The sequence below is a fragment of the Notamacropus eugenii genome, chromosome 1 (genome assembly GCF_028372415.1).
Source record: "Notamacropus eugenii isolate mMacEug1 chromosome 1, mMacEug1.pri_v2, whole genome shotgun sequence".
Lineage (NCBI taxonomy): Eukaryota > Metazoa > Chordata > Mammalia > Diprotodontia > Macropodidae > Notamacropus > Notamacropus eugenii.
The window spans coordinates 107,149,034-107,169,370 of record NC_092872.1 but is presented as its reverse complement, the minus strand read 5'-3'; the positions used below and the strand labels follow the sequence as shown (position 1 = coordinate 107,169,370).

Sequence of the window (20,337 nt, the reverse complement as noted above, 5' to 3'; positions counted from 1 at the left end):
AAATTTTCAGGAGAATAAGAAATCCTCGACTTCAAGAAGCTTATATTCTATGTGAAGGATATATAGATTATTTACTAATATGTATAGCCATCAATATCTATAGACTGTTCCAGGGATTCATTGAATGATATATACTAGCTGCTGTTTGCCTTGGCAGAAGTCACATCATCAGGAACTCCTGTAGAATTTAAGAGTTCGGTTTCCTTCATTATCTGTGTGTCTCATTTGTTAAAATGTCCAAATATATTAAAATATTTCTTCCATCTGAACATTTAAAGTCCATGACATTAACATATATATGTATATATATATATATTTTAAAGAGTTGGCAGATTTATTAGCCTCAGGAGGAAATTTGAAAATGAGTTTGTTTCTTTGCAGTCGAATAGAGCACCTGAAATCTCAGAATGATCTGCTGACCATAACACTGGAGGAGTGTAAAAGCAATGCGGAGAGAATGAGTATGCTGGTGGGGAAATACGAGTCCAATGCCACAGCTTTGAGGCTTGCACTGCAGTATAGGTAGGTCAAGTAATTGTGGTGAAAACAATAGTAATAAAGCCACCCTTTATATACCTTGGTGTATATACTTTTTGGGTAAGAATAAAGACACATTGGTGTTTGGTGCATTAGTGTATTGAAATCTCTGTTGCATTGAAAGGAGAGAAGTCTTGGATTAGCTCTTAAAATAGTTGTGGCACCTTCAGGAAGTCAGTGATTCACTTTATTCACTCACTGGGTCAGTGATGGCATCTGACTTGACTCTTCATTAATCCAGATAATATGGAATGTTAGTTCCCTGCCTCCCCTTTCCTCCTAAGACACACTAAAAGAAAAAAAGAAAGGTAATCTGTTTTGCATTGATCCTTGAAGCAAGCCGTCCCGTCTCTCTTTAGAAATAGTTGAGGATACAATCTCGCTCTTAGCAAAGTGAACCAAATTACAGTATGTGAAATGGTGATTGGTCCTCTGCACCCCTCCCCCCCTTTAATCTATTCTATGGGGTTTTTTTGTAAATAGTATTTTATTTTTTCCAATTACATGTAAAGATAGTTTTCAACTTTAGTTTTTTAGAAGACTTTGAGTTCCAAATTTTTTCCCTCCTTTTTCCCCTCCCCAAGACGGGAAACAATCTGATACACATTATACATATGCAGTCATGTTAAACATATTTCCACATTAGTCATGTTGTGAAAGAAGAAACAGAACAAAAGGGAAAAAACATGAAAAAATGCAAACAAAAAAAAGTGAAAATAGAATGCTTTGATCTGCATTCAGACTGCATCAGTTCTTTCTCTGGATGTGGATAGTATTTTCCATGAGGAACCTTTTGGAATTGCCGTGGATCAATATGTTTTCATCCCTTTTTCTTGAAAGCATTAAGGTAAATGGAGGAGGCACAAGGGTCTTTTCGGGGAGGGGCTATCCCTTCCTAGCAATAGTTATCTAGCATTTTTTAAGAGTAGGCATTCAAGAAATAAGAAGGTAAAATAAGTTGCTGTTATCATCCAAATAGGTTTATGGTTACCCCATTTTTATACTCTCTGGCTTAGAATTCGTGTCACAGAGTATTTGGATAAAAAGTCCAAGAGGATTTCTTCAGGCATTTGATTTATACCCAAGCAAGTGGTAGCATTTTTTCTATCACACCACGTATGTGCTCGTTGTGACGGAGCTTTATGTTCGGCTAGGAGTGTTACTGACTGTCAGGATTATCCTTTACCCTTTCTGTTGGTGACCAAGATTCAGAAAGGGGGACATCCTTCATCTAGAAAAGGGAGTCAAAAAGTAGGACCCCCCCCCCCCAAGTGCAATTTCTCTTTGCTTCTGTTTTAGTGTTTATTACATTTCCATCAAAAGAAAGGCAAATTCATCCCTCCCAGTTTTATTTTATTGCATGTTTTTTTCTAAATCCTAAAATAAGGGAGGAAAAAACAAGTAGCATGGTTAGTGTTGATCCCAGTAAATATTTGTGGGGGGCTTTTTGCTCATTTGTTTTGAGCCAGAGGAGTTGAGAGATAGAAAGGGAGAAAAAGACTAATTAATAAATTCATGTCTTGGAGAAAAATGTTCCCAGCTTCATCTCTCACGGTGATAATAATATGACAAATAATAACTCTCATGTGTGTAATGCTTATTATTTGCAAAGCACTTTCTCAGACAACCTGCATCACAGTGGTACATTAACTCCTGTTTTACAGATGAGGATAATGAAATTTAGATAGAAGGTGTGACTTGTCCGTGTTAACGTATTTATTTAGCGTCAGGTCTCCTGACTCTAAGAACCAGTGGTTTTTCTCTTGTGCTGCACTGCCTGTGTTCTCATCTCTTTGACTATATATATTTTTTCTTAGTTGAGGACTCCGAGTTTTATGTTTTACAGTGAGCAGTGTATAGAAGCCTATGAACTCCTGTTGGCACTAGCAGAAAGTGAACAGTCTCTTATCCTTGGACAGTTCCGAGCAGCAGGTGTGGGATCTGTCGGTAAGGGCCACATGAATATATTTCTGTGCTTCATTGATTGTATGTGTTCCCCTCTACTCTGTTAAACTGTGTTTTTCTTTTTTCTTCTCTTCTGAGTAAATTGTTTATTTGGAATGAAACAAGAATGGTAATTGAAACAGAATTATAGACAAGTTAAAATAAACAATCCTTCCCTGTAAATGTATTTTCATGAGCTGATATAATTGCTAGACATTAAAACTGGTACAGCCATAGAAATGATTCAACTTTCTTCTGTCAAAACAGGGACCCTGTCTCCCTTCCCTATGTGACATTGGCTTCAAGGGTCTTATTCCTTTGTTGACTGAATTTTTTTCTAAGTTTTCCTTCCCATCATCAGGGCTTTATAGTTTAGTGTGAGTGAATTTTTTTTTTTGCTCTTTATTTTCAAGTCACCCTTTCCCAATTACTGTTCTATAAAACCCTGCTTCCTCTGAAATGTGAATAGAGTTTCCATGAGAAAATTAAAAAAACTTTCAATGTCTTCTCCTTTAAAAATATGTGGAAGCATGTATATGTTTATATATGAATTTCCTTGCATCCCCCCCAAATATTCCTAGTCTCCCTTTGTCCTGTAGTACTGTCTTTTCCAAACTTTCCAATTCCATTGGGCCATTCTCAACTTTTTTACATACTCTTTTTAAAAAATTAAGACAGTTACCTTTTCCAGCTCTAAAACAGAGACAGTGCCAGCAATTCCATTAGAAACCTCATTTTTCAGCATCTTTTAGTTGATCTATAAAACTTTATTTTTCATATGAAACTGATCCAAAAATGGTCTTGGCCAGCGGTCAAGATTTTTAAAAAGCATACCTATTAACAAATATGATCAGTTAAAGGGAAAAAATCATTTGGCTTATTTTTAGTTTATATTAGAAAGAACTCTTCATCTTAAATTTCAGGAATATTCTTTTGTAAGCTTGTAACCCAGAAAAATGAGCACAGCATAGCTACTTTGTGTAGTAGCTGGAATCATTCAAGTAAATGTTTAAAATCAATAATAAAATAGTTCAAATTTACCTGGTTCCAGGTAACAGGCCTGTATTTATAAGACAACCTTCTTAGTTATACCATTTCTTAAGAACTGAACTTAAAGAATTCTAATGCTTAAAGGATACATTATTTCATCAGGTCATACCATTTCCAGCCAACCCAGATTGCAGCCCCTAGTCTTCATGAGTTTCTTTGGCAGGGGAAAAAAATCATTAACTGGTGAGCCAAGTTGAGCTGCTGAGCTCTCTGAATGCTCTAAGCTTAGTCCTTAATACACAAGAACAGTCCATTACTAGACCCATATCTGAAACCTTTCCATCTTGGTATGTCCTGCCAGCTCCTGTACTCTACTGGCATAGCCTTTGAGTACCCAGACTGAACTCTACACCACAGTGAGGTATTAGAATAGGATGGTAGTGGAAGAAGGAGAAATGAGTTAGGATTTTTTTTTTAAATATGTGATTTGTAAGACAAAAAGATAATAATGGAAAAGTTAATTTTCAATGAACAAAAACCAAAAAGCGTTAGGGACCATCCTGCCTACGACTTTGTCACCTGGTGTTTACTAGCTCCCAATACAACTTAGAAGCCTCAACGGGTCATTTTAGTTTTGAATACTAAAATAGTGTCAGATCCATTTTTTTTTTCTTTACCTCTCTCAATTCTTTGTATGCAGGAAAAGAATCATAATGACACTGAAAGTATCACATTATGCCGACTTTTTTTTCTCCCACAGACCTGCGTTTTTGTTGATGTGTACAACTTCTAGTGGAGAAACTCCCATTAACCTATACATATTGGCCACTCGTCTGCAGTTTAAAGCCTTGGACAGTTTTCTGAGGGCAGTTAGGTAGTACAATAGATAGAGCACTGGGCTTGGGATCAGGAAGACTGATGTTCATGAGTTCAAAGCCAGCCTCAGACTAGCTGTTTGACCTTGGGCAAGTCTCTTAACCTTGGAAAATGAGGTGGAGGAGGAAATGTCAAACTGTTCCAGTATCATTTCCAAGAAAACCCCATGTGAGGTCATGAAGAGTCAGAGACAACTGAAAAATGACTCAACAGCAGTAGTTTCCCAAGGCACCAAAAGTGTGGTCTCACAGCCAGAAGGTTTTAGAAAGGGTAGTTGGATTCAGCCCTAGACTCTATGGCCCAGTTTGCTGTCTGTATTACATCATGCTGCCCCTTATTTGTGCCAATGAGAAGGAAATGCCATTGTTGTGAATAATGTTTGATCCCAGTGTAACATTTTGGTTACAATGTTTCTTGTAGACTTCAGAGAAGTTTTTTTTTAAATTTCATGCTTTATTTGCCTTTTTTATCTATAATAGTAGCTAGATTTATATCATGCTTTAATGTTTGCAAATCTCTTTACATATACTACCTCATTTGGTTAACTATAGATCAGCTAAACTAATAATAGAAAGGAAATAGCACAGGTAAAGGAATTGTAGAGATAATTCAGTGCTTTCATTTTGGCCACCAGTTCCTTCCCCTTTCCCTAGTAAACCTTTTAGCAGGGAAGTGAACTCATAATAACATTTGTTTCTCTTGCTTGCCCTCATAAAGAAGAACCATTGTACTATAAAAAAAGATGATAACCTGAGCCTAAATAGGATAATTCCTGAATAACTGGATGTTAGAAGTGAAAGGGATTTCATTGCATAGATGAGGTAACTGTGGTCAAGAAAGAATGTTACAGAACCGAAGAATTATATAATGAGAGAGCCAGAATGGGAACCCAGGTGTGCTGACATTTAGTCTAATGCCTTTTTCCCTACAGCACCCTACTTCTCCTCCATTGAATAATTGAATATTGCTTGCCTATGTTCCTCCCCAGGCTTATGCTATGTCAATTATTCCACTGATTACTTTACAACTTAGGGGACCAGACAAGAGATGAAAATGTTACCCAGATGCTCAAGCATGCTCATGATTGCCGGAAGACAGCTGAGAATGCCGCCAAAGCCCTGCTGATGAAGCTGGATGGGAGCTGTGGGGGAGCGTTCGCTGTCCCTGGCTGCAGTGTGCAGCCTTGGGAGAGCCTTTCTTCCAACAGCCATACCAGGTAACCAGAACACATTTCCTCTGCTGTCTTGTCTGCATTTTCTTTCAGCCTTAATAAGACTGTTGATGTTTCAGTCCACTTTTCCATTCAGACTGCTATGCAGGTGTGTGTGTGTGTGTGTGTGTGTGTGTGTGTGTGTGTGTGTGTGTGTGTCTGTATGTGTGCACGCACACAGGTAGGAGCATGCTTTCAGCCATCACCAGACTTGTGTGACCTATTTTTTTTTTAACCTTGGCCATCCCTCATTCAAAAAAGAAAAATTAAAATTTAGAGCTGTCAGGAATTTCTTTAGCGATCATATAATCAAACCTTCCCCTTTTACAGATGAGGAAACTGAGGCTCAGAGGGACAGAGTTAGAGTATGGTAGAAGAGGCCTAAGTTCAAGTCTCACCTTTGGTGCTTATTTCTTGGGTGACATTATGCAAGTTACTGAACTTCTCTGCCTCTCATTTTCCTCCACAGTAAAATGACTTCAAGGGTCTCTTCCTCATACCTGAATCATTAAAAGGTTCAAATATACATTTAAGAATTATGTCTTTGATGTTTTTATCATCAAAGGATGGTACTACTTTCTATATAGCTGAAATACTCATGTTCTCCATCAGATATGTTTGTGAGGTTTTCCGATAAATATTTGTCATATATTAAAGTAGTTTGATTCTGGCAGAAACCTTTTCTAGTCATTTCAATATGGAGGAAATGTTTTCTAAATTATCCCTTCTTTTTCCACATGCAGATCAAGTGCCTAGAGCCTTATAGAATATAGATTGAATTTATATCACAAGGTGGCAAGTTCTATTTGTGTTAGAGCTAGAAAGTATCTTACTGTAAGGGTTTCAAGATGTGCCTCACAGAGGTACAGCCATATGGGATAGGGCATCTTGCCTCAAACTCCAGAGGAAGGCAGAATCCCCCAAAATTCACTTGGCCGGTTGCCCACAGTCATGTCTCCTTGTTTCAATTTATTCCAACAGTTGACTTCCTCTAATGTACAGACTGAAATTTTATTCAGACTTTAGCTTCAATACAAAAAGCAGGTGTTTTTCCTAGTAGTATGTCCAGATGTGCTGTATCTAGTTTGTATATTAATTTGGCATAGGTATATGCATCTACTTTGTCAGTGACAATTTATCTACTTAGAGCAATGATTGGGACAGTTAAGATTGACAGTCACTTTGTGCTATAAATCTTCTACTTAAGTGGCCCAGGAGAGTTACCTTTCTCAACAGTTTTAGATCTAACACCCAGAAGTAAATTTAGAGGTATGTGAGGAGAAGAAGTTTTATCACCATCTGTTTGGAAAGGAGAAAATAAAGATGAGAAAGGAGATAAAAATTTCTAAAAAGCCTAGTTCTATATGCAAATTTAGCTTTTCTCAAGGTATACATATAAGCCTTAAGTTTGGTTGTACTGCTATTTTAGCAAAAAAAAAAAAATTCTTTCCATTTATGAAGGGTTCAGAATACCACAAAATATTCTCTGTACTAGGGGACCTGTACTAGCTCTCGGGAAGAATGGTCTCTGCAGCTTGATTGAACTAAACAAATTTAATGCTATGTGGCATGAACCAAACAAAAAAAAATCCCCAAATGCTTTCATCATTATGGTAATCACTGTTATTTGTTGATCCTGAAAGCCTAACTCATGGACCGCTAGACTATTGGAACCAGAAGGAATCTTTGATATGTTCTGTTCCCAATCTTTTCGTCTTATAGATGAGAAAATTACAGCCCAGAGTGGCAAAGTGACTTGCCTATCACCAAGAGAAGAAAATTACTAAAATCAATTTTTTTATGACTTGTCTAGAATTTTTAGGAGTCTTTTGGATTGAAATGGTGAAATGGTTGACACTTAATTTTTGTTCTAAACCTAATTTCTGCCAGATGGCTGTCTAATTTTTATAGGAGTTTTTGTCCAATAGTGAGCCTTTCCTCTCATAACTGGAATCTTTTGCAGTTTCATATACGATCATCTTTTTTTGTACTGTGCTCTGGAAACGCATGCTTTATTTTATTGATTGTCTGCCCCGCTCCCTCCCTTTCCTTCTTCCTTTCTCACCTCCCTTCCCCAGTATAAAATCGTTTTTACTGTCTATTGCTTTGCAATATAGTTTGAAATCTAATACTAATAGATCCCCTTCCTTCTCAGTTTTAAAAATTCTTACCCTTGAGAGTCTTGAATTTTGTTCCTTCATGTAGATTTCACTGTTATTTTTGTAATTTTACAAAATATTCTTTTGTGAGGCTGATTGCTTTAGGACTGAATAAATTAGTTAATTTAGGTAGCATTGTCATTTTCATTGTATTAGGTCAACTTAATGAAAATAATGTTTCTCAAATCATTTAGTTTCAAATCTTTGTTTCTGTAAAGAGTGTTTTAGAATTTGGTTCATTTAGGCCCTGGGCAAATTTTGATTGATAGAGTCCCAAGAATTGCATAACTTATGTAGTTTTTGAAGGAACTTCTCTTTCTGGCTCATCTTTTCAAAGTTTGTTGGTCATATATAGGAATGTTGATGGATTTTGTGGATTTATCCTTTGTCCTACAACTTTATTGAGTTAATTATTTCAGTTAATTTTTATTTTACTTTCTGTGGTCCTCTAAATCATCATATCTGTAGAGAGGTAATTTTATTTTTCCTTTGCCTGTGTTTATTTTAATTTTTGTATATTATTTATGGTTTTCATTTCTAGAACAGTGTTAAATAATATTGGTGATAATAGGCATCCTTGCTTTACCTTTGCTATTACTGGAAAGGTCACTGACTTTTTTCATTACCTTTGTTTGCTCCTGGCTTTTGATAAAAACTGTTTATTCAATTAAGGAAAGATACAATTAGTTCTATAATTTGTAATAGAGTTTTTAATAGAAATGATTATTGGAATTTGTCAAAATATTTTTATCTCTATTGATGTAATCACATTTTAAAATTATTTATATTATTAAAGTTATACTTCTAATCTTCCTTATGTTAAGTGAGCTCTGAATCCCTATTATGAACTCTTATCTGGTATACAATCTTTCTAATATGTTATTGTAGCCTCCCTGCCAATAAAACGTTGTCAGGGAGGTTACAACAATAAAACATTTAAAAAATTTTCATCTGTGTTCATTAGGGATATTGGCTTACAGTCTCTGCTTTTTTAGGTATCAAGACCATATTTGCATCATGGAAAGAAATTGAAAGGGTGCTTGCTTTTCTTATTGTTGATTGAATTCGATATTGTGAATGTTATCTGATCCTGGAAGTGTATTTTCCTTTGGAAGATTATTTATGGTTCACTCAAATTCTTTTTCTGGCATCATGCTATAAATAGTCCAATTCTTCTTTTGTTCATCTATTTTATATTTTTCCAAGTTATTAGGGCTATTAACAACAAAAGTTTCTAATAATATCCTTTTTTCTCATTAACTGCTGTAGTTTCTCCTTTTTCATTTCTATATAAACAATTTGTTTTTTGCACCCTTTTAAAACTCAGGTTACCTATCTATGTCATATTTTCATATTCTTATATTCTTCCAGGTGAATTTTATGATATTTTTCTAGTTCTATAAAATAATTCTTTGGTAGTTTGATTGGTATGGCACTGAATTATAATTTTTGTTATAGCTGTTCAGCCTACCTACGAGCAATGAATATTTTTCCAGTTTTTTAGATGTCTTTATTTGTGTGAAAAGCGTTTTGTAATTCTGTTCGCATAGTTGCTATATTTGTCTTGGTAGTTAGACTCCCAAGTATTTTGTAGAGTTATCTCTTCCTGCTGGATTTTGTTGGTAATATCTGGAAATGCTGGTGATTTGTGTGAGTTTATTATACAACCCACAACTTTGTTAAAGTTTTGACTAGATTTTTAGTTGATTCTCTAAAGTTCTCTACGTTCTTATCATATTGTCTGCAAAGAGCAATAGTTTTGTTTTTTTCAATGCCTATTCTTATTCATTCTATTTCTTTTCCTTGGTTTTTTTTGTTCTAGCTAGCATTTCTAGTACAATGTTGATTAATGATGGTGATAATGGACATCCTTGCTTTACCCCTAATCTAATTGGAAAAGCTTCTAATTTATCCCCTTTACAGATAATGTTTGCTTTTTTTTTTCTAATTTAATTTTTTCCCAAGTACACGTAAAAACAACTTTCAACATTTGTTTTTGAAACTGAGTTCCAAATTCTCTCCTTCCCTTTGCCCTCCTCCAGTTGAGAAGGCTAGCAATTTGATATAGGTTATACATGTGTAGTCATGCAAAACATATTTCCATATTAGTCATGTTGTAAAGGAAAACACAGACCAAAATAAAAACCCAAGAACTTCAATCTGTACTCAGATTCCATCAGTTCTTTCTCTGGGGTGGATAGCATTTTTCATCATAAGTCCTTTGAAGTGTCTTCTGTCATTGTGTTGTTCCGAATAGCTAAGTCATTCACAGTCAGTAATCTTACAGTACTGCTGTTATTATGTACAGTGTCTTTGGGTTCTACTCATTTCATTTTGCATCAGTTCATGTAAGACTTTCCAGGTTTTTCTGAGAGCATCTAGGTCATTATTTCTTATGGTTTAGTAGTATTCCATCACAATCATATACCGCAACTTGTTGAGCCATCCTCCAGTTGATGGACATTTTCTGAATTTCCAGTTCCTTGCCACCAGGAAAGAACTACTATAAATATTTTTTATGTGCTTTACTTTTTTTTAAATCTCTTTTGGGGTGCAGACCTAGTAGTAGTACTCCTGGGTCAAAGGATATGCATTTTATAGGCCTTTGGGCATAGTTCCCAATTGCTCCACGTAATTGTTGAATTAGTTCACAACTCCACCAGCAACGCGTTAGTGTTTCATTTTTCCCACATAGCCTCCAACATTTGTCCTTTACCTTTTCTGTCCTATTAACCAATCTAATATATATGAGGTAGTACCTCAGAATTGTCTTAATTTTAATTTCTCCAATCAGCAGTGATTTATAGCATTTTTTTCATGTACCTATAGATAGCTTTAATTACTTCATTTGAAAATTGAATGAAAATTGACTGAAAACTGAAAGAAATATTTTTGATCCTTTATCAATTGGGGAATGGCTCCTGTCTTGACTTATTTCTCTACATATCTTAAAGATGTGGCCTTTGTCAGAGAAACTTTTTCAAAAAAATTTTTCACAGTTACAATTGCTAACAATATTTCCCTCCATCCTACTCCCCTCCTGTTTATTCCCTTCTCTCTCCTTTCATCCTGTTACTCCTCAAAAGTGTTTTTCTTCTGTCACCTCCCCCAATCTGCCCCCCCCTTCTAAGAGAACTCCCCTCTTCTCTTCTCCCCTTCCCCTCCTACTTTCCTGAAGGGTAAGATAGATTTCTATGCCCAATTGAGTGTGTTCATTATTCCCTCTTTGAGCCAGTTCTGATGAGAGTAAGATTTAAGTGATCCCCACCACCTCTCGTCTACCTCTCTGTTGTCAAAGCTCTTTCTTGCCTCTTGTATATGAGATGACTTACCCCATTCTGCCTCTCTCTTTTCCTTTCTCCCAGTGCATTCCTCTTTCTCATCTCTTAATTTTATTTTTTTGGATATCTTTTCATCATATTCAACTCACATCTATGTGCTTTGTCTATATATATATGTAATATATGTATATGTATATATATGTATGTATGTATGTGTGTGTGTGTATGCCTTCTAACTGCTCTAATAATGAGAAAGTTCTAAAGAGTTACAATTGTCATCTTCCCATGCTAAACATTGTTAAGTCCCTTCTTATTTCTCTTTCCTCTTTACCTTTTTATGCTTCTCTTGAGTCTCATATTTGAAAGTCACATTTTCTCTGCTGAGCTCTGTACTTTACATCAGGAGTGCTTGAAAGTCTTCTGTTTCCTTAAATGTCTATTTTTTTCCCCTGAAAAATTTTACTCAGTTTTGTTGGTTGGGTAATTCTTGATTATAATCCTAGTTTTTTTGCCCTCAGGAATATCATATGCCAAGTCTCCTGTTCCTTAACTGTAGAAGCTGCTAAATCTTGTGTTTTTCTGACTGCTGTTCCACGATAATTGAATTGTTTATTTTCTCCTTGACCTGGTAACTTTGGAATTTGGCTATAATATTTCATTTTGGAATCTCTTTCAGGAGGTGATCATTGGATTCTTTCAACTTCTATTTGGTTATAGAACAGCAAAGCATTTTTAAAAATAGAATTTATTTATTTTCATTTTCAACATTTACTTCCACACGATTTTGAATTGCAAATTTTCTTCCCATCCCCTCCCCCCACCCTAGAACAGCATGTACCCCAACCACCCGTTTCTCCAATCTGCCCTCCTTCTATCACCCCTTTCTTCTCCCATTCCCCTCCCCTCTGTTTTCCTGTAGGACAAGATAGATTTCTGTACCCCATTGCCTGTACAACTTATTTCACAGTTGTGTGTAAAATTAATTTTTAACATTCATTTTTAAAGCTTTGAGTTTCACATTCTCTCCTTTCTTCCCTTACCACCCACTCTTATTGAAAAAGCAAGCACTTCGATATAGGTCATACATGTAGCCATACAAAACATTTCCATAATAGTCATGTTGAAAAAACTAACTGCAGTTCCTTCTATCCTGTCCTGCCCTCCATTTATTCCATTCTCTCCCCAACCTGTCCTCCCACATAGTGTTTGCTTCTGATTACTTCTTCCCCCAATCTGCTGTCCCTTCTATTATTCTCATTCTCCTATCCTCTTCCTCCCTGCCTCCCTGCAGGGTAAGACAAATTTCCATATCCAATTGAATGTATGTTATTCCCTCCTTATGCCAGATCTGATAAGAGTAAGGCTCATTTATTCCTCTCAGTTCCCCTGCTTTTCCCCTCCATTGTAAATACTCTTTCTTGCCTCTTTTATATGAGATGGTTTACTACATTCTACCTCTTCCTTTGTCTTTCTCCCAGTACATTCCTATCAACACTTTATTTTATTTTTTTAGGTATTCTCCCTTCATATTCAGCTTACCCTGTGCCATACATATATCATATATATGTATATGTATATATGTATATGTATGTATTTAAAAAAATAAAATTAATGCTATGTGTATATATATACACATAGCATTAATTTTATTTTCTAGATGTCCACCCTTCATATTCAGCTCACCCTGTGCCCTCTGTCTATACATACATACATACATATACATATGTACATGTACACACATACACACATGCATGTATGCACATACATCTACACATGTATAATATATACATACACACATACACCTATATATATTCCCTCTAACTACCCTAATACTGAGAAGGGTCTCATGAGTTACAAATATCATCTTTCCATGTAGAAATGTAAACAGTTCAACCTTAGCAAGATCCTTATGCTTTCTCTTTCCTGTTTACCTTTTCATGTTTCTATTGATTCTTGTATTTGAAAGTCAAAATTTCCAGTCAGCTCTGGTATTTTTAGTAAGAATGCTTGGATACTGCTTGCCATTTTATGAAAAGCTCCATTTACTCCTATGCTTTTCAGTGTTTTTAGTAGGGGTATGTGTTGTGGTTTGTCATTCTCATTGTCTTCTAATCCTTTTGCTTCCATTCTTCCAACCCCATCATTCATCTTAACCTTTGAACTCCAAAGTCAATTGGTTACCATTTTTTTTTTTTAAGTGCCTGCTATGTGCCAGACTATACTCAACTCTGGGGTTACAAAGTAAAGCAAAAATAGTCCCCACTCTCAGGGAGTTCACAGTCTAAAGAGGGAGACAACATGCAACAATTAGTTGTAAACAAGATGTATTCCAGACAGATCAGGCATAGTCTTACAAGGAAAGCACTAAGTTTGCAGAGACCTGGAAAAGGCTTCTTGCAGAAGGTGAGACTTTAGCTGAGACTTGAAAGAAGCCAGGAAGTGGAGATAAGGAGGAAGTCAGCTCCAGGCAAAGGGAATTAGGAGATGGAGTGGTATGAGTAAGACACAGCTAAGAGAACAAAATTGCTGATCTCAGAGTATGTAAGATATAAGAAGACTAGAAGGCATGAAAAGGTTAGGTTATGAAGGGCTTTAAATGCCAAGGAGAAGATTTTATATTTGATCCTTGAGATAATAGGGAGGCACTAGAATTGATTGAATGGAGGCAGAAAGGTGTGATCTGTGCTTTAGGAAGATCAATTACCAGTCATCTCTTGACTTCCTTCTCTCAATCTTAATCCCTCTTGACCTCTCTGAAACCTTTGACACTATCAATCACTTCTCCAGGATACTCTGTCCTGAATACTCTATCCTGTCATGGCATCTACTTCTCCTAGCAGCCCCCTCTCATTCTTCTTTGCTGGTTTTTCATCTGTGTCACTCACATTAACTGTGGGTTTACCCCCAAGGATGTGTCCTAAGTCCTATTCTCTTTGTTCTATATACTGTCCCACTTAGTGATCTCATCAGCTACCAAAGTTTCAGTCATCATCTCTGCAGATGTAGAGCTCCAATCCTAGACAAAAATGTGCCTATTTCAAATTTGGGACTGCATTTTGAACATTTTACCATTTAAACTGCCAGTAGGCACCTCAGAATCAAGATGACCAAAATAGAACTCATTATCTTTGCTCAAACTTTTTCCCTCTTCTGAACTTCTCTATTACTGTAAAGGGCATCACAGTCTTCCCTTTCATCCAGATTCACAACCCCAGTATTATCCAAGATTCTTGATTTTCCCCCTCCCCACATATAAAATCAGTTGCCAAGGTTTGTAATTTTTACCTTCTCGATATCTCTCATTTACATTCCCTTCTTTCATTCTACTCCAATTTTGTCATTGCCCCATTCTCATAATCTCTTGCCTGGACCCTTACAACAGACAATTGCTCTCCCAGCAGCGAGCCTCCCCACTCTAATCCCTCCTCCACACAACTACCAAAGGAATTCTCATAAGGTCTAGATTTGCCCGTGTCACACCTCCCCCCCTCCCTGACTCAGTACACTCCAATGGCTCTGGTACCTCCAGAATCTAGTATGCAGCTCTTTGTGTAGCATTCAAAGTCACTCTCTTCATAACCTGGCCCCTTTCTAGCTTAACATTCTTACCTTCTACTTCTCCCCCTATCCTCTAGGATCCAATTATACTTATCCACTTTCTGTTCCTTACATGTGATACTCAGTTTCCCATGTCTGTTCCTTTGCCTTAGCAAAGTTCTTTTCCATGTTTAGAATGCTTCACCTCAACTTCTGGCATTTATTAAGATCGCTCAGACACCCTGCAGGATCTCCATACCCCTCTGCCATTCTAGACTTCTCATCTAAGGTTGCCATGTCTGCTTTGGATGTATCTTCTATATAATTATTTATTTACATGTTGTCTTCCCTTCAGAACTGAAGCTCCTTGAGGGCAAGGATGGCTTTCTCCTTTTTTGTATCTCTCCCAGTTTCTGACACAGTACTTGACTTAATGACTTTTTCTTTTTACTTCTATTGGACATTGAGCATAGTTATTTTAGGAATGAAGATAATGAAGTTTGAAATTAACTGCAAGTTCAGATAATCTCATGTAGTCTATACCAAATTAATGGTGGTAATGTAGGGGGTGTGGGTTCAAAGAAACACTGAGGAGTGTCTTTGTAGCACTGTCAGTAGTGTTTCCTCCTTGATTGCACAGTGACTGCTATGCTCCGAAAGATCCACTGGCAAGTAACCGATGCAAGTAAATGCAGCATAATGTGAAATCAAGCCAAAACCAAAAGGAAAGGAGAAGGCCAATCATCCAGTCCTAGCTGCCCCATGTTACCTAGGCTACAATGAATATATAAATATATATGTGTATGTAATACACATATGTACACACACACACACACACACACACACACACACACACACACACACATTATTTTAGTAATCCCAGCAAGGGAGCTCAGCTTTTCTTTATCCACTGCTCATGCCTGCATTCCCTTTGCTTCCCCCAATACACACAGCCTTGAACTCTGCCCCAAATGACTAAGATATACTACAGCCCCAAACAGAATATTCCCTTGCTGACAACTGAGATCATCCAGGATTCCTGACAAGCAGAGTTAATGGATGACTTAACCCTCACCCAGCAGCTGACAGCCTGTCCCTAGGAGACAGACCACAGACTGCTTCGTCTGCAAGTGTCCATAGAAAGTGCCATATTACATTTCTTCCCTTTTTTAACATTATCATAATCATATTCAGCCATGGAGCATTAAGAACATAAAGCCAAGTTGTAATTAACCTTACTTGATCTATTTCCCTTGCTGAAATTCTGGAGGGGGAGGGGAGAGAGTTGGGCCGGCAGGGAAAGGCTCATCTGGAAATTAAACTTTCATTTTGTGAAAGCAGTTTGTCTTGGTGACAGGATGTCTACAAAGTGGATTTTTTTTCTTTTAAAAATTGTACTTTTAGAAACTAAAGGCAGCCAGGCTTTCTTCTATTGCTTCTTCACAGAGTCTGGAATGGGGATAGAAGGGTAGGGGTGGGGAGGAAGGGCTGCAGAAGACCAGTACTCTTTGAAAGGATTTGACATGCATCCAAGCTTTTCAGCCCTGGGCCTCATTGGTTCAAGTTCTCTGGAATCATTTTAAATGATCCCTTTCAAGTCAACAATTCTAGGATTTCTTTTGGATGGAGGTTTTCTGGAATATGAGGATGGATTGGTATATTTTGTTTCCCACAAAGGGAGGTAATGTGAGTGTTATTAGTATTCCTTCGTGCATTCGTCTAACATTTCATTAAATATCTACGATGTGCAATGCATTCAGAGGCAGTGTGCCCTAGTGAATAAAGAGATGGCCTTGGAGTAAGAGCTGTGTGCAAGGGGCAAACTTAACCACTTTGTGCCCCCGACAGTTCTCTAACGCTACAAGTTACAGTTAAAGTATCCTACGTTGATTAAGTCCAGACAAGTCTAGACGTGAATCTAGGGGGAAAAATATGTAATGTGATATACACCAGGAAAGAAAGGATACATAAAAAAAAGAAATAGTCCCTGCTGTATTTTATCATAGAGGCATTAATGTCCTATATTTAGATGAAATGTAAAACAAATTAGGAAGTCAGGTCCTTGTGAATGGGGATGGTTTCTTTTTTGTCTTTGTAGTCTGAGCACCTGTTTGCACATTATAGGCACACAACAAATGCTTATTGCATGAATATAGTGTAAAATCCTATAAGACTAGATGAAAGAAAAATAATGTAGTTAGAGGTGTGGAGAGATGGGGAAAACTTTGTGGAGTGTGTGATATTTGACTGGGGCCTTAAAGATGGGTAGAAAATCAACAAAATCTATTTAGAAATAGTTCTATGGAAGACTGATCATGTCCAAAACAGTTTAAGAGGGACTTTAGGATGATAGTTTCAGACAGTTAACTCTGGTGTAGAAAAATAGAGAATTCAATCAACAAACTTTGTTAAATACCTATTATGTACCACAAGCATACAAAATAAAAATGAAATCGGTCATGGCCTCGTGGAGCAACACGTTCTGTTGACACACAGTCTCAATGAGGCAAAATCAGGCAGGCAGCCGATAAATATTTATTAAGTACCTGTTCAGATCGGTACTGTTCTAAGTTCTGGAGACAGACAGAGAGACAAAAGATAGTCCCTGTGTTTGAGGATCTAGCAGGGGATCTAGTCAGGGAGGCAAGCAAGCAACTGTCTACAGACAAGCTATCTAAAGGACATCAGCAGAAGGAAGGCACTCAGATTAAGGTGGATCAGGAAAGGCTTCCAGAAGAAAGTAGGATTTTAGCTGGGACTTGAAGGAAGCCAGGAGACAGAGCTGAGGTAGAGGAGCATACTAGGCATGTGTGAGCCTGTTAAAATGCTTGGAGTTGGGAGGTGGAATGTCTTATTCAAAGGAGAGCAATGAGGCCAGTATTACTGAATGGAAGTGTACGTGGGGCTGAGTAGGTTGTAAGAAGGCTGGAAAATATGTGGGAGGTGGCGATGGGATTTTGAATCCCAAACAGAGGATTTTATATTTGATACTTGAGATTGTATGGAGCTCATTGAGCAGAAGCATGACATGATCAGACCTGAACTTTGGGAAGGTGATTTTGACATCTGAGTAGAGGATGGACTGGAATATGAAAGCACTTGTGGCAGGCAAACAAACCAACAGACTGTTGTCCAGACATGAGGAGATGAGGACGTGCACTAGGGTAGTAGCAGTATTGAAGGAGAATATGGGGTGTATAGGTACAAAGGTAAAATTGGCAAGCCTTAGCAACAGATTATTTGTGGAAAGTGAGAGAAAGCAGTAGAGAGTGATACCCAGGTTGTGAGCCTAGGTAATTAGGAGGTTGGTGGTACCCTCAAAGTAATAGAGAAGTTTGGTAGAGGGAAAGGTTTGGGGAGGAGGAAAGAAAATGAATTCAGTTTTGGATATGTTGAATTTAAAATGTCTATGGGACATCAAGATTAAAATGTCTTAATAGGAAGTTAAAGGTGTGAGTCTAAAGATTAGGTCTGGTTAAATAGATCTAAGTAAGTGTAGAGAAGATAATTGACTTCCTGGAAATTGATGACATCACCAAGTGAAATCATACAGAGGAGACAGAGAAGAGGGCAGGGGATAGAGCCCTAGGGAACGCACACAGTTAGTGGGTATGACATGGATGGAGATCCACAGGAGGAAACTGATGAGCGGTTAGAGGAAGGTAGTGTCTAAGGCAGAATGTTAACCCAGGACCTCTGGTTCCATAACCAATGATCTTTACACTGTCCCACATCATTTCTATTTCATTTGTAAAAACAAAACCTGAACAAAAAACAGGAGAAGAGAGTGATCAGAGGCTGCAGAGAGGTCAAGAAGATGAGAATTGATAAAAGGTCATTGTATTTGGCAATTAGGAGATTAGTAACTTTGGAGAGAGCAGTTTTAGTTGATGAGGCTGGAAGCCAGAGTTAAGAGAGAAAGAGGGAAGGATGTAGAGGTGCCTATTGTAGATGGCCTTCCCAAGGTTGTTAGCCATTAAAGGGAGAGACATGGAACAATAACCAGTGGGAATGGATGGACTAGTTGAAGGAGAGGGAAAGGTAAGCCAAAGTTGAGGAGGGAAAGCAGACCAGGCATGGGGGATGGACCTTACAAAAGCACAGGATGGGAAACAGCAAGGTCAGTTTGTCACTCTAGACAATAGAAAGGGGAGTAATATTTAATGCGTCTGGAGTATGGGAGGTGTGAGGAAATAAGAAAAGGTTTGCAACCACCTTTGTAGGTAATTGCATACAAAGTCATGGATGAACAGAGGGATTGACTTTCTCAGCTGAGGCCCAATTGAGCTTAAATAAGATAAATTTTTGTGGACTGAACTCAGTTGCATGACTTCTAGATCTATTCAGAAACGTTCCAAAGGAGCGATCTATTAGGGCTGGTGTTGGGCGAGCAGAGTAGCGATTAAAAAGGGAGCAGTGGATTAAAAAAAAATAATTATCCTTTGCTTTTGGCTCAGTCGAACTTGGGGGACATTTCCTCATCACTACCCATGGTGGTATTAGGCAACTTTCATCTCATAGACTGGGCAAATTTCACTGATGATGTTGTGATGTTGTAAGTGTTCAGTTGTGTCTGACGTCATGACCCCATTTGGGATTTTCTTACCATTTCCTTCTCCAGGTGGTGTAGTAATAGGGTCTTTAAGCTGTGGCAATTCCTACCTATAAAAACATTAAAATCAAGGCAAGTACCTAATTGCCCATTTAGGGTAGAGGGAGGGTGCTTGGTCCTGGGAAATGCTAGAAGCTATCAGACCACTTCCAGATTATTAGAGTGATAATGAGGACTCTTTTTTTTCCTGACCTTTGTCATTTTAAGAACATTAAAAAAACCCCACCAGATTTTAAAAAACACAAAAGCAAAGTCACATATATATCCTCATAAAGCTAAAAAAGTATCGCCAAAGATTGTTTAGCTTTGCTATGAATTTTTTTTGCCTGAACGCCTGAAATTTTTCTGAAATTTTTTATAACTAGAAAAGAGACAGTTTCCTTGAACCCCACCCAGTCTCAACATGCAAGTGTTATTCTAACTCCTTTATCAGCAGTACACATACTTAAATGTGTTTTTGTTCAATTGTCCCTATGACTGCCACACCCATTTTACAAACATGGAAGCAGAAATGGTGTGGTACACTTGGAATGAGCCCTGGCTGCGGAGTCAGAGGACCTGAGTTCCCATCCTGCCTTAGGTATAACCTGTGTGACTTTGGTCAAGTAATTTCACCTCCTCGCGCTTCAGTTTCCTCATTTGTAAACTGAGAGGGCTTTGGCTTTTTCATGGTTTAAAACTGTTTGATAAAAGCTGAACGACTTGTCCAGACTCACATTATGGACGGTTTGAGGCTGTAGGCTCCAGAAATCTCTGAACAATTGCTTAGTACAAGGGCTATGAGAAAACTCGTTTTAGGTAATCATTTAATGAATTAGTTAGGTGATGAAAAAAGAGAATATGTTTTGTTCTCCTCTCTTTTAAAGCCTCCATTGTTTATTTGTGTCCAACCTTATCATCTGTGTGTAGAAGAACATTGATTGACCACACTTACTGTTTAGCCTAGCATTCTTTTATTAGGTCATTTTTATGTGCTTGATCACCTTTCATTTCTAGGTAGCACCTATTTTACTAGATTCTCCAGCAGAAGATGCAGTAATATCGCTGATCCTATAAGAGCCAAATGGAGGTTACAGAAAGGGCATTTTGTCTGGCAGATTGGAGACAGGGAGAGTTCAGGCCTTCAGGAAAAAAATACTTCACAGCAGAGCTAGACATTCATTGGCAATAATTTAGCTTCATGGGAATGTA

The 20,337-nt window shown here is 37.5% G+C and overlaps 1 protein-coding gene across 5 annotated transcripts in view; it reads left to right on the top strand.

The window, feature by feature from the left end:
- MCC (MCC regulator of WNT signaling pathway) overlaps positions 1-20,337 on the top strand; it is a 261,755-nt gene that overhangs the window by 200,331 nt on the left and 41,087 nt on the right. For all 5 annotated transcript variants that reach the window (XM_072611670.1, XM_072611662.1, XM_072611655.1 and 2 more), the window contains exons 10-12: positions 382-522; positions 2,384-2,484; positions 5,380-5,563. In XM_072611670.1, the coding sequence (XP_072467771.1) occupies positions 382-522; positions 2,384-2,484; positions 5,380-5,563 (426 nt within the window). The remainder of the gene's footprint in view (positions 1-381; positions 523-2,383; positions 2,485-5,379; positions 5,564-20,337) is intronic.